Consider the following 14,516-nt stretch of genomic DNA (forward strand, 5'->3'; position numbering starts at 1 on the left):
CCTTCCCACCTGGCTACGGAGGCACCAATAACAACTTGTATATGTGGTATCTCGAGGGACCTCATTGCAAGGTTTATATATTACAAATCCCCATGACAATTTCACATTTCACCACAGCAAAGCTACTAGTAATACAGAACTTTGTGCTGAACTAGATCACTTGAAAAATAATAAGTTACCGTCTGTACAGGATGAACCGCAAGATTTCATAAAAGTGGTATATCTATATCATCAATGAACATACAAAGTTTATGGACCTATGTTCGAGATATCGAAACGGACACAATCTTACAGCAATCCAAAATATAGATATTAAGTGAAACGTGGTGGGATAATGATGTACATATATTACTTAAACCATTCCAATGTGTGACTCAATTAGCATTAGCATTAGTAGAGGCATTTGATGCAAGAAAGCAAGCTTATGCAGCATCAGCCAAAAAAAAATAAAGTAAAATAAATAAATAAAAAATAACCACTTCCACTTCACCCCTCTGTTCGTTCGAAATACCTGTCCAGCTGAGCCTTAAACTTATTTAGGCTATCAACTTCCACGACAAGGGATGGAAGTCTGTTCCACCTACCAACCACCCGCTGGCTAAAGGCAAATTTCCGCACATCTATCCTACATCTGTCTTTCCTCAATTTGAACTTATGCCCTCTCAGGTGATTATTCTGAGCAAGAGGAAGAATCCCATCAGCATTGAGCATGCTCAAACCATTCAAGGCTTTGTACACCTCTATCAGATCACCTCGCTGGTGCCTAGTCTCCAGACACTCTAATTCGCAAAACTTAAGCCTTTCTTCGTAAGAGCACCCCTTTGTTCCATTCACTAATCTTATTGCTCTTCTCTGTATACTCGTTCCAGCAGCTCTACATCCTTCTTGAAATGAGGCCTCCAGGCCTGTATACAGTACTCTAGGTGAGGCCTGACCATTGCCTTATACAAGGGAATAATCACCTCCTTATCCCTGCTAGAAAAATTCCTATATATCATTGACAATACACCATGAGCTACTCTTGCAGCCCGTCTACACTGCTCAGAGAACTTCATATCTGCCTGCACAACAACCCCCCCAGGTCCCTTTCATTCTCTACCACTGTCAGTGTAGTACCACAGAGTTGATACGTTGCTCTGGGGTTGCTGTTTCCCATATGTAGTACTTTACATTTGTCAATGTTAAACTTCATTTGCCACTTCTCAGCCCATCTGCTCAACCTTTCCAGATCCTGTTGCAGCAGCATAGTGTCAGTAGTGTCCTTGACAACCCTGTCAACCTTCGTATCATCTGAACTTGGACATTAAGCTTGCTATACCATCATCAATATCATTTATAAATACAGAGAACAATAAAGGACCCAATACTGAACCCTGAGGGACTCCACTAATTACATTAGTCCACGATGAGCAGTGTCCATTGATTACCACTCTCTGTCTTCTCCCCCTCAACCACCCCTTTATCCATAGCACCAATTTGCCTCCAATGCCACACTGCTCCAATTTGTGCAGCAGTCTTCCATGTGCAACAGTATCAAAAGCCTTTCTAAGATCCAAGTATATAATATCAAAGTTATTCCCTGCATCCAGTTCTTTTGTGACTGCATCATAGTATCCAATCAAATTGGTCAGGCAAGACTTCCCATTAACAAAACCATGCTGTGTCCGAGCTATAACTGAAGTCTTGTCTAGATGATCCTGCAGTGCTTCTTTAACCAGTGCCTCCATTAATTTTCCGGGAACAGAAGTTAAACTCACAGGTCTATAATTACTTGTGTCAGCCTTTGATCCTCCCTTGTGAATTGGGGTCACATTTGCACATCTCCAGTCCATGGGTACCTCCCCTGAGTCCAAGGAAGCTCTCATAATTATGGCTAAGGGTTTGCTTACTTCCTTTGCTGCCTCCTTTAATATAACTGGATAGATCCCATCCACCCCAGGTGCCTTTCTTGTGTTTATCTTCAACAATTTCTCCTCCACTTTACTCTCAGTTATTACAAGATTCTCTAGCTTACTGCTAGAGTTGAATACACCTCTGGCATTCCCCTCGCTGAATAACTCCTCATGTGTGAATGTCGATGCAAAATATTCATTTAGTTTGTTAGCTACCTGAGCAGGGTCATCAACAGTTGACCCATCGATATCAAGTGGACCAATCTGATTCATCCCCTTCCTTCTAGAGTTTACATAAGTAAAGAACTCTTTGCTGTTTTTCTTCGCATCCCTTGCCAAGGATCTCTCGTAATCTGCCTTTGCCTGCCTAACCTCCTTTGTAACTTGGTTACAGATCAACTTGTATCTATCATTGGCTTCCATGCCACCCATTAATTTGTATGTATCCCATGCCTTTTTCTTCTCTGCCATATGCCTCATTAGTTCATCTGACATCCATTTAGGCCTAAACCTTGAACAATATTTCTTAGTTGGTATGTAAAGCCTAGTAGCTTGCAAGATAAGTTCTTTGAATGCTTCCCATTTTGAATTTGCTGTTGGTAACATCATCAGTTGGTCCCACTGTATAGAATTTAAATACTGTCTCAGACCACCGTAGTCACCTTTACGAAAGCAAAAACCCTTCCCTTTACCCTTGATGGTAGTTACCTCTTTGAGTAAATCCCACTTCAGAACACTGTGATCACTGCCACCTAGTGGTTCATTTATCTGCAGATTCTTAATGCATGAAGAATCACTACTGATAATCAAATCAAGAGTATTACTCCCTCTAGTTGCCTCCCGAACATGCTGATGTAGAAAACAATCATCCAATAAATCCACAAAAGCCTTGCTAGTGTGTCAGTGACCAGCCCCCAAATTCCAGTCAATATCTGGGAAATTAAAATCCCCCATTATAAGACTCTCTGATTCACTGGCCCACTCTATTTCTCTGTACAGTTTCTTATTATACTCATCAGAGTCATTAGGCCTATAGCACACTCCTACTCTCAATTTTGATCTCCCAATGCTTATGTCACACCAAACTGACTCGACACTGCACTGTCCAGTGATGTCGACTGGCTTCATTTCCTTGGATTTTATGTGTTTCTTATCTAATAGCATAACCCCTCCTCCCTTCCTATCCTGTCTATCCTTTCTGTAGACACTGTACTCCCCAAATTCCAGTTCTGCATTCCTTATATCTGTGTGACACCACGTCTCTGAAATCCCAACAATATCTGCCTTTAAAAGGTCGGATGTTCATAGTGGTGATGTGATCTATCAACGTGAAGGTTCAACTATCATCAGTACACAGGGCCGGCGCAAGTGGGTGTACAGGTTGTGCACTGCACAAAGGCACCAGTTAAAGAGAGGAGCCAAATTGGGTTTTAAATAATAATAAATAAAAAATGTAAATATATAAAAAATATAAGTATATAAAATATAAATGTATGAAATATCTGAAATAGTTATTTATGAAATAAATATGTAAAGGAGGCATTTTTGATTGAGTGCAAAGGTATACGTCTGAGGTGTTAGCCGAACACAAAAATGGTAGCACGAGATCAAAAACAGCCCTTTACATACATAGAGTACATATAAAATTTTTTCTACAATCGCAATAATTGATAATAAATTATAATTACATTCATAATTGACATGACTAACAAGAGTTGGCAAATGATAATAAGTATTTTTTGGTAATTGTATGCTGATATCATAAAAATGCAAACATGTCAAATGAATTATTAGATTCAGTAATTCTTACAAATTATAATAAATCTTGTACTAAACTTGTTTTGTATTAATCAAAAATAATAAAAAAACTGAAATCAATACAAACTGATCAGTTAAATTGTTGTTATTTCATATAATTTGACATTTGTTGTGGCCATATTGATTTATTTCACACACACCCGTGTGTGAAACACTTTTTAGGCACTGTTATCAAAAAGTGATATTTTACACACTAAAATGCATGCCAAAAATGAACTTTATATGCAGTCATAGGAAAAATGTTATAAAATAATAATAATAAAACTATTTTTTAACAATACATTAAAATAAACAATTATGTTAATTTACATTATTTATGCAATTTTATAGAATATTTACTAATTATTGGGCACAGAAATTCATAGAAAAAGAACTGTGGCTTGTTATCGGCACTAATTGTTTATTTTCCGAGAATAGAAATTCGTTAAAGATCTATTTTCTATATATATATATATATATAGGTCCTTACTCGACATTTCTAGTTGGTGGAGTAAAAACATAAAGCAATTTTCTTTATCAAGCATTATTGTTTTTGTTATTTAATATTTATAGTTGTTTATGTGAATTCCTATTCATTTTCCTCGTGGTAAGTAAAATTTTATAATTTTTTCCATTTCTCTCATTAGTTATAAGAATTGAAATTCAATTCGACTCAAAATAACAACAAAAGAATTACAGTAGTTCTGAATCCGACATAATTTTTAAATTTTGAAAATTAATAAGTGCTTTTAATATAAAGAAAATTTGTCAAATGAGTAACATATTTTTCAGAAATTCAGATCGATTTTCAATTTTCGAAATTTAAAAATTAAATTTACTTTGAATGACTATAATCCCTTCATTTTTATCTTGAGCAGCTATGAATTCTCTCGTATGAAAAAAAAAATTCCAATTTCCTGCTAATTAAATAATAGACTAATTCCCATTTACCCTAGATGTCTGAGAAAAAAAATCAACAAAATTATCCGGTGCCCAAAATAAAAAACGGAAGTCTGCACGAGAGGAATTGTGCAACCAATTGTCTGGTTCTTTAAGCAAGTTCTCAGAAACTTGAGAAAAAAGAAAGAAGGCTGAAAAATCACCATGTTCTGAAATTTTTCAATCGTCTGAAGAAGGAAGTGGAACAGAAGTGCAAGAACAATGGAGTGTGCCACCAAAGTCCACTGGTATTCTTTCAGAATTGATTGATCAAACAGAACCAGAAAAAACAAGTAGAACAGAAATGCAAATACAACAGAGTGTACCGTCAGCATCTACTACTACTACTCTTCCAGAATCGATTAAACAAACAGAAATTTATGATGTTTCTAAAAATTTCTCCCAATTAGAAGATCCAGGTACGTGGCCAAAATTTTTAACAATGAAACAAAGAGACTATTTAGTCGAACATCCTCCTTCTCAAATAATCAAATGGGATTTTCCAAGAGATAATTTAAAAAGGAAATTTTCTTATTATAGTAGGTTATTTACAAATGGAGAAAAAGTATTGAGATTATGGATAGTATACTCAGTTTCTAGAGATTCAGTATTTTATTTGCATTGCAAACTTTTCAGAGATGGAAAATCGCAACTTAATAATGAATTTGCATTCAAAGACTGGCAGCATTTGTCACATATTTTAAGTAAACATGACAAAAGTGAATCGCATATCAAAAATAGTAGTAGTTTTGCTCAACTTCGAATGAATTTAGCAAAAAATATCACAACTGATTCTCGAGAACAGAAGTTGTATGAGACAGAAAAAAAAGTACCGGTATTTGGTGATTGAACGTATAATTCATGCGATACAATTTTTAGCCCGACAATCTATAACTTTCCGTGGATCATCTGAACAGTTATATGAAAATAGCAATGGCAATTTTTTGAGGTTAATAGAAACTTTTTCAAAATTTGATGCAGTTATGGCAGAACATTTACACCATATTCAGAGCTCAACTTCAAAAAACATCGCTCATTATTTGGGACATCAAATTCAAAATGAAATTGTTGAACTACTTTCTGATGCTATTAGGCAAAATATAATAGAAATGGTCAAAGATGCAAAATATTATTCCATTATTTTGGACACAACTCCTGATGTAAATCGCATCGAACAAATGGCAATTATAATAAATTTCGTACATTATAATAAAGAAGCAAGCACAAATGAAATCAGAGAACATTTTTTAGGCTTTTGTCCTATAGATGACACAACTGGACAGGGATTGTATGAATTTATTTTAAGTCATATTTATAGACTAAAATTGGACATTCAAAATCTTTGTGGACAGGGATACTATAATGCCACTAATATCAGGGGTAAATACAATGGGCTACAGCAAAAATTTAGTCATCAATGACGCTGCAAAAATTTGTTTGAAACTTAATTTCTTCAGTGTAGTTCAAGAATTTTAAAATTTATTTTCTGTATCCACAAAGCGATGGTGTATTTTACTTAAATATGTAAAAAAACTAACACTAAAACCATTATCTAATACAAGATGGGAAAGTCGAATCGAAGTGATTAGACCTTTAAAATTACAGACCAAAGAAATATATCTTGCTTTAAAAGAAATTGCAAATGATCCAAAAAAAGATATGGACACAAGATTTCAGGCTAACACATTGATATCAAAATTAACATAATTTAAATTTATTTGTTCCGTTATTGTGTGGCATGAAAATTTGAGTAAAATTAATGTCGTTAGCAAAATGCTAATGAGTCCCAATTTTAACTTGAGCAAAGCTCTTGAAAATTTAAAAAAAATTAAATATGATTTAAACGAATTTAGAACAGATGAATCATTTGAATCTATCATAAGTTGTGTGATTCAAATCGCAGAAGACATGGATACATGGATATCAAACCAATGTTTCCTGTCAGTGCAAGACAAAGAGAAAAGAAAAGATGTTTTGATTACGTATCAACAGACAAATGCATCATAGACCCAAAATTAAATTTTAAAACATCTTTTTTTTTTTTTTTTTTAGTATTAATAGATCCTGCTTTAATGTCATTGTGTGAGCAATTTAAACTTTTAGAAGAATATAATGACACATTTAAAGTTATACTGAAATTAAGTACACTATCGGATTGGGATGAAATTGAACTCCTAACACATTGTAAAGATTTACAACTAAAACTAACAGATTACTCAAATAAGAGTAGTGATATAGATGGTGTATCTCTATTAGAAGAAATAAAATCTTTGCAATGTTTCTTAAATAAAAACATGACAGTTGCTACTGCCGAACAAAGTTTTTCAAAATTGAAGAAAATAAAAAATTATTTAAGATCCTCAATGTCTCAAGAGAGATTATCTAATTTATCAAAGATTTCTATAGAAAGTGATATAATTAAAAAGTTTGTTAGTTTAAAGGCCAGAAAAGTTACAATATTGTATTAAAAATATGTTAGAAATATCTTTATAATCATAATATAAAAAATGATATTATTTTTCTTGTAACTATTCATTATTTTTGTTATTAAAGCATTTATGTAGTGAAAGGTTGTTATATGTATGTAGTATCAACCTCTACTTTTTCCTTTTTGTCCTTCATAAACAGTGACTATTATAGTGCCTCTGGGTCTAAGGGCTTAAATTTACAGTTAGATCACTGAAGGGGTGCCGAAAAGCTGTTTGCACAAAGGGGCCTTACATATCAGCACCGGTCCTGTCAGTACACCACATATCTTTGCACAACATAATAGCAGTAATGCGACAGTGGTATCAGATGAAATTGGAGACACTTGTGGATCTTTATGCAAATTCAATAGTGAATCTATTTTCATCGTTGCCATATACATCACTCCGGGGATATCGTTAGATATAATTTAAAAATTCATAAACAAGAATTTGATGCCGCATTCCGTTGAAAGTGCTAAATTATTGGAAGATCCACTGAATTGTATACCAGTTCTCGCTGGTGATTTCAATCTAGAATTAAATTCTGAAGCTGGAAAGAAGTTTTGTAAATTTATGAAAGATGTCTTCAATTTAGATATTAAGTCAAATACTTTAGTAAATACTACACGTAATGAAAAGACAACCGATGGAGTATTCACTCTAGAATTAAAATCATTTGAGTGTCAAAATTATATATCTTATTTCAGTTACCATAGACTAATAATTTTAGTGTTATTATAATATATTTAATACGAATTATTTCATTGTACTAGTGTACAATGAAATAATTTGCATAAAAATAATAATTCGTATAAAATAATTCGTGACGATTTTTTTTTACTATTCTTTACATTTTGTTACAATTTGACAGAACGATTTTAATTTTATTACTTTGGGGTCCATAAATTTTTTTAATTGAAAATTCGTTGATGGATCATTTACAGATTTGAGAAAGATATAATATGAATTTCAAAAATTTATTTTTCTTGTCTGCACTTTTTTTTTGTCCTTTTGTGCTCAGTGAACAATGAATATGCACCACTGAATAGAGAAGTATGCATTGATTTGCTTTATGTATGCAATGCAATGCCAACTTTGTAGTGATTCTGTAATAAGTGATTTTATTATTCCATGTAAGTGAATTTATTATTCCAGTTTTCATAAGTTTACATGATGGATTCACAAATTACGAATGGTCCATGACGTTGACGATCGTCAAACGTCCAGGTTTGATACTAATATATGTTACTCATTGCTTCAGATTTATTTTATTTTATTTTATTTTTTACCATTCTTTGCATTTTGTTACAATTTGACAGAACAATTTGTAATTTTATTAATCTGATGACTAATTTTTTTTATTGAAAATTTGTTGCTGGATCATTTACAGATCAGAGAAAGATATTATAATATGAATTTCCACCAATCACTCAGAACTCTTCAACTTCCTTTCTTTGAAATTTGATTTTCTGCAGTCTAATTTACCTAATATAGAGGGTTGCTTTATGCTGGTTTCACTTTTCAAATTACTGGAGTATCCTGCCAAAAACATAGATCTTTTTCTTCCAGTCACATAGCTCCTCAGGGAACTATGTGACTGGAAGAAATAGTGTGGCCACTAACAAATTCCTCCAACTGCATCAATTATGTGCTATATGAGCAGCATCACCAAATTTTATGCCCAAAAGTTCACTGATCCCATCCTTCCACCTAGTTGCAGGTCTTCCTTTAACTGCAGTTTTTGGAGTTGGTTTTGTTATGGTCTCTATGGCATCAGATAATGTGGTGGTATGCCAATGCCTACCACATGGATGATTTTAAAAGGGGCCAGCTTTAATCATAGGAAGAGTCCTCATACATCCCACGAGATGCTCTTGAAGAGGAAACGTGACTATAGCAGAGCCCCACTTAGTGCAGAAGGCTGATTACAACTGATTTACGCCTGGTTTTCAGAGGTCATCTACGTATATAAACAGACATATTATTCATTAGATTCGCACAAGTAATTATTATATCTTCAATCAATGAATTTATTCATAAGGTGATGCTATTGTCACTCTTCTTCCTTCTTCAATGTCTAACTAATGTCCAATATTTCCAATTAATTATTAGCATTAGCAAGGGCACATGATGCTAGAAAGAAAGCTTAGCATCAGCCAAAAAAAAAAAAAAAAAACACCCCTTATTTCACTCGTTCCAAATGTTTGTTGAAGCTATGTTGAATATATTTTGAAATCATTTTCTCCAAAACCACAAAGTATGCAACATTTCCTTACCATAAACATATTTTCATGCTGATTCACAGTCTTAACTCCCAATGAATACATTTCTTATGTTTTAAAATATTTGTTCATGTATTTCAAATTTACACTCCTTTCATATAGCATTAACTGCTGCATGATCTTCTGTATTCTTCAAACATGCTAACCGTTAAACTGTTATTTTTAATCTCAGAGCCTAAATATTTACCACACAGATATAAAATATGTATCTAATGAATATGTATCTCTGTACCTCTTCTTCAGAATGGTAAGATGTATTTTCAGTTTTTTATGCTTAAACCACTAAATTTTCATATAACTGAGAGCACATTATAACACGGCCACTACATGGAGCGCTACTACAGCCAACATATATGAAGTAACTTAAACTGTTTCCGCATGTGAACCACTGTTCTGAATAGGTTTAACAGAGCGTTGACGAAAACTTGTCCTTTTTTTGTTTGTGATGATTCAATAACTTTGAGTTGGTAACTTTTTTTTTTTTTTTCGCTTGTGAATTTTCATACTTGTATAATTTTGACCCTTTGTGAAAATGAGCAAAAAATATATTCAACACTTTGGTAGTAGAAAGTTAAACATTATTTTGTTTGTTTGTTTGTTAGGAGCATCAGCAACTAAGGCCATATTGCTCCAGGATATGCGGTGGTCATTCCCTGACCTCTCTGCACCTCCGTATTTGGTGGTGACAGGCTCGAACCCCAGTCTAATCCAGAAGCATGTGTTACGCTCTGCTGCTCCTTCCCACCTGGCTACGGAGGCACCACATTATTTTGTAAAGTTATTAAGTATAATTCTTTTTTTGTAAATTATATTTTGTAATTTTGTTCTTTTCTTTGTAATTTTTCTTATTTTCTTTGTAAATTTTAATATATAATTTTAATGTGTACATGAACTTGCATTCATTCCTTTGTTTATTTTGTTACTTATTTCAGAATTTCATTTACTTTGAGTGTAACATTGTTTTTTTTTTGCTAATTTGCAATTTTTGTAAAAAATTTTATGCATAATTTTAGTGTATACACGTACTTCTATTATTCTTTCTATTATTCATATTTCATAACCTTGTTTGCTCTGTGTGTTGTATTGCCAAATGTTTGGAAATAATATATTATTGTCATTTTTTGTGATTAATACATACTATTCACATGCTTATCTAATATTCAAATAAAGTTAATCAATCAAACATTATTTATGTGCATATAAGTGTTCTTAGGTCTATCTAAAATAAAAAAACAGATCAGCTACACATATGATCTCAAAGATAGCAAATGAAGTTTAACCTGGATAAATATAAGGTTTTGCCTTTGGAGAAAAATCCAGGGGTGATTGACAGAATAGGGGGACACAGAATTAAAGGTGATTCAGGATGAGAAACATTTAAGAGTTATGAGGGAAGCAGACATGATGCTTCCCTTGCAATGTAAGTAGGCAGTTAAGAAGGCTCACAGTGTATTATCAATCATCTAAAAGGGCCTTTGCTAACACTGAAAGGGATGGTATTATTCTTCTTTATAAAATGATAATGAGACCACACTTTGAATACTGTATTCAGGTCTGGATACCTCACCTAAAAAGGTGATAGAACATCTAGAGAGGATCCAAAGAATGGCAACGAGATTGGTTGGGACTGCTAAGGATGGTCCCTATGAGGAACTGCTTAGAAGATATGGAATGCAAAGCCAGGAGACCACATCTTTGGGATGACCTGATCAAGGTTTTAAGGCCCTTGAAGGAATAAGGAGAGATGCATTCGTGTTGGCAGGCAAAACTAGAACAAGGGGCAAAAAATATATATTCTGAGGTTAAGAGTCTAACAAAGTTCAAAGTAGAACTGGATAGTTACTTTTTGGTAATGAGCAACATTATGATCATTTCAGGATTTTTTTTTTTCATGCCATTCACTAAGTATAGTGCTCTTAAGAGTATTTAGGCATTGGGATTTATATGTGCTTTTTTTATAGTTATTATCAAACAAGTCCATGAAACTTGACAAATTATGTCAATATTGAAGCAAAACATAAAACCTGTGGGAAAGCTGAAAAAGAAGACTGTAGAAAAATGAAAATGTTTGCTTCACACTACGTATATTGATAGAAGGAAAGGGAAAGCCTCTATAACAGAACTTATTTCACCAGTTGCAAAAAGAGGATGATATGTACAATGCTGTAAAGTAAAGCAGTGAACGATTTCAACTTATCTCATGTATATACTAAGAAAAGAATTGAAACTGTCAGAAAATACAAGAAGCTGATTAATTACAATGATATATGAAGTACTATTCTCTTCAACTAGCCAAAGCAGAGATATTTTCAATAATTTAATTTGCCCAGCTATATGATATATGAACTTGATGGAAAAATAAATGAAGATCTGCTTTCTGGACTTACTGTTGCACATTACTAATGACAGTGTTTAATAGTTTGAATGACCCTATTATATAAAATTGAACTGAATGGTAAAAGTGCATAAGTATCAGTACAGATAGGGTACATGCAATGTCAGAAATAAGAAAAGAGGAAAAATTACAAATTACTTTTATCTAACTTAAAAGTATTTTAAAAAAAGTGAAACTGAAACTAACCTGTAACAATTATTATTGAACTTATTGTAACTTGCTAATGTAAGAAGACCACCAAATCCTGGTCCTAATGAATAAAATATCTGGACTGCTGCATCTCCCCATGCCTATATTAAAAGAAATTTGCAAAATCAAACTCTGCTTATAAATTAATTAAAAAGAGGAAAAAACATCTATACATACACTTTAGGAATTGTCTATATTGACATCTGTGTAAATTATGTAATTTCACATATACTTCAATTTAAATAGTAATTATTAAAATGTAAAGTCTAATTCTACAGTCATTTTACATTTTAATAAGTCACATTTTCATAAGAGAATAACAATTCTCTATAACATTTTACAAAATATTTTTCAATCTCTCTCTCTCTCTCTCTCTCTCTCTCTCTCTCTCTCTCTCTCTCTCTCTCTCTAGCAAACCTTTTGTGAATTTATTGGATGACTGTTTTTTTTTTTACAGCAGCATGTTAGAGAATAACAAGATGAAACAATACTCTTGATCTGATTATCAGCAGTAACTCTTCATGCATTAAGAACCTGGAGGTAAAAGACACTCTGGGTGGAAGTGATCACAGTGTGCTAATGTGGGAGTTACTTAAATTAAAGACAACTACTGTCAGGGGTAAAGTGAAGGGCTTTTGCTTCCATAAGGGTGACTACAGTGGGCTCAGAGAGTTTTTAAATTCTATAAAGTGGGACCGCCTGATGATGTTTCCAACAGCAAATGCTAAATGGGAAGCATTTGGAGAAGTAATCACAGAAGATACTAGGCTTTTCATACAAACTAAGAAATACCATTCTAGGGTTAGCCCTACATGGATATCGTATGAACTGATGAGACTTGTGGCTAAGAAGAAATATGCACGGGATACATATAAATATTCAGGTGATGCAGAAGCCTATGGTAGATATAAACTAGTCTGTAATCAAGTCAGAAAAGAGGTAAGGCAAGCTAACACAGATTATGAGCAGCCTCTAGCAAAAGAAAAGACGACAGAAAAGACTTTTTTTTTTAGTTACATTAACAGTGGAATGAAGGGGGGTTTGAATCAAATCAGTCCACCTGATGTTGATGGTTCAACTGCTGATGATCCTGCTCAGGTTTCTGACAAACTGAGTAGATATAGGGTAAACGGAAGAGTTTTTGCTTTTGTAAAGGTGACTACAGTGGTGGTATCAGAGATTTTTTAGGTTCTATATAGTGAAACCAACTGATGATGATGTTACCAAGAGCAAGACCAAATTCTAAATGGGAAGCATTCAAGGAAGTAATCTACTAGGCCCAAATGGATGTCAGATGAACTAATAAGACTTGTGGCAGAGAATAAAAATGCACGGGATGCACATAAATTGTCAGGCGACACAGAAGCCTATGGTAGATAGAAGTTAGTCTGTAATCACGTCACAAAGGAGGTTAGGCAATTTATGTTCTTTCTATAATAGGCTTCTGTGTCGGGTGACACAGAAGTCTATGGTAGATAGAAGCTAGTCCGTAATCAAGTCACAAAGGAAGTTAGGCAAGCGAAGGTAGATTATGAAAAATCTTTGGCAAAGGATGCAAAGAAAACCAGCAAAGACGTCTTTACTTATATAAACTCTAAAAGGAAGGGGATAAATAGATTGGTCTACTTGATATCAATGGTTTGAGTGTAGATGATCATTCTCAGATAGCTGCCAAACTAAATGAGTATTTTGCATCTACATTCACATATGAGGAGTTATTCAAGGAGGAGAGGGCCAGATGTTTATCAAACTCTAACAGGGAGTTAAATGATTTTGTAATAACTGAGAGCAAAGTGGAGAAGAAATTGTTGATGTTAAACATAAGAAAGACACCTGGGGTAGATGGGATCTACCCAGTTATATTAAAGTAGGTGGCAAAGGAAGTAAGCAAACCCTTAGCCATAATTATGAGAGCATCCTTGAACTCGGGTGTGGAAGTCCCCACGAACTGGAGATGTGCAAACGTATCTCCAATTCACAAAGAGGGACAGGAGTAATTCACAAAGGGTGACACGAGTAATTACAGACCAGTTAGTTTGACTTCTGTTCCAGGGAAAATAATGGAGTCACTGGTTAAAGAAGCATTGCAGGATCATCTAGACAAGACAGCAGTAATAATTCAGACACAGCATGGGTTTGTCAAGGGGAAGTCTTGTCTGACCAATTTGATTGAATACTAAGATGTGATTACAAAGGAACTGGATGCAAAAAATAATTTTGATATCATATACTTGGATTTCAGGAAAGCTTTTGATATTGTTGCACATGGAAGACTACTGTACAAATTGGAGCAGTAGGGCATTAAGGGCAAGCTGCTACAATGGATAAAAGGATGGTTGAGTGGGAGAAGACAGAGAGTGCTAATCAATGGGTACTGCACTACGTGGACTAATGTTATTAGCGGTGTCCCTCAGGGTTCAGTGTTAGGCTCGTTGTTTTGTATATTTATCAATGATATTCATGAAGGTATAACAAGCTTAATGTCAAAGTTTACAGATGATAAAAAGATTGGCAGGGTTGTTAATAACAGTAATGACAGTATGCTGTTGCAACA

The 14,516-nt window shown here is 33.9% G+C and overlaps 1 protein-coding gene across 1 annotated transcript in view; it reads right to left on the reverse strand.

Annotated features, from left to right (window-relative positions):
* Positions 1-14,516, reverse strand: part of LOC150087964 (sodium- and chloride-dependent glycine transporter 1-like) — a 285,384-nt gene that overhangs the window by 105,224 nt on the left and 165,644 nt on the right. The window contains exon 8 of the mRNA XM_090369981.1: positions 11,960-12,063. Within this exon, the coding sequence (XP_090226107.1) occupies positions 11,960-12,063 (104 nt within the window). The remainder of the gene's footprint in view (positions 1-11,959; positions 12,064-14,516) is intronic.

Source organism: Mastigoproctus giganteus, chromosome 3 (genome assembly GCF_048544385.1).
Source record: "Mastigoproctus giganteus isolate SK-2022 chromosome 3, ASM4854438v1, whole genome shotgun sequence".
Taxonomy (NCBI): Eukaryota; Metazoa; Arthropoda; class Arachnida; order Uropygi; family Thelyphonidae; genus Mastigoproctus; species Mastigoproctus giganteus.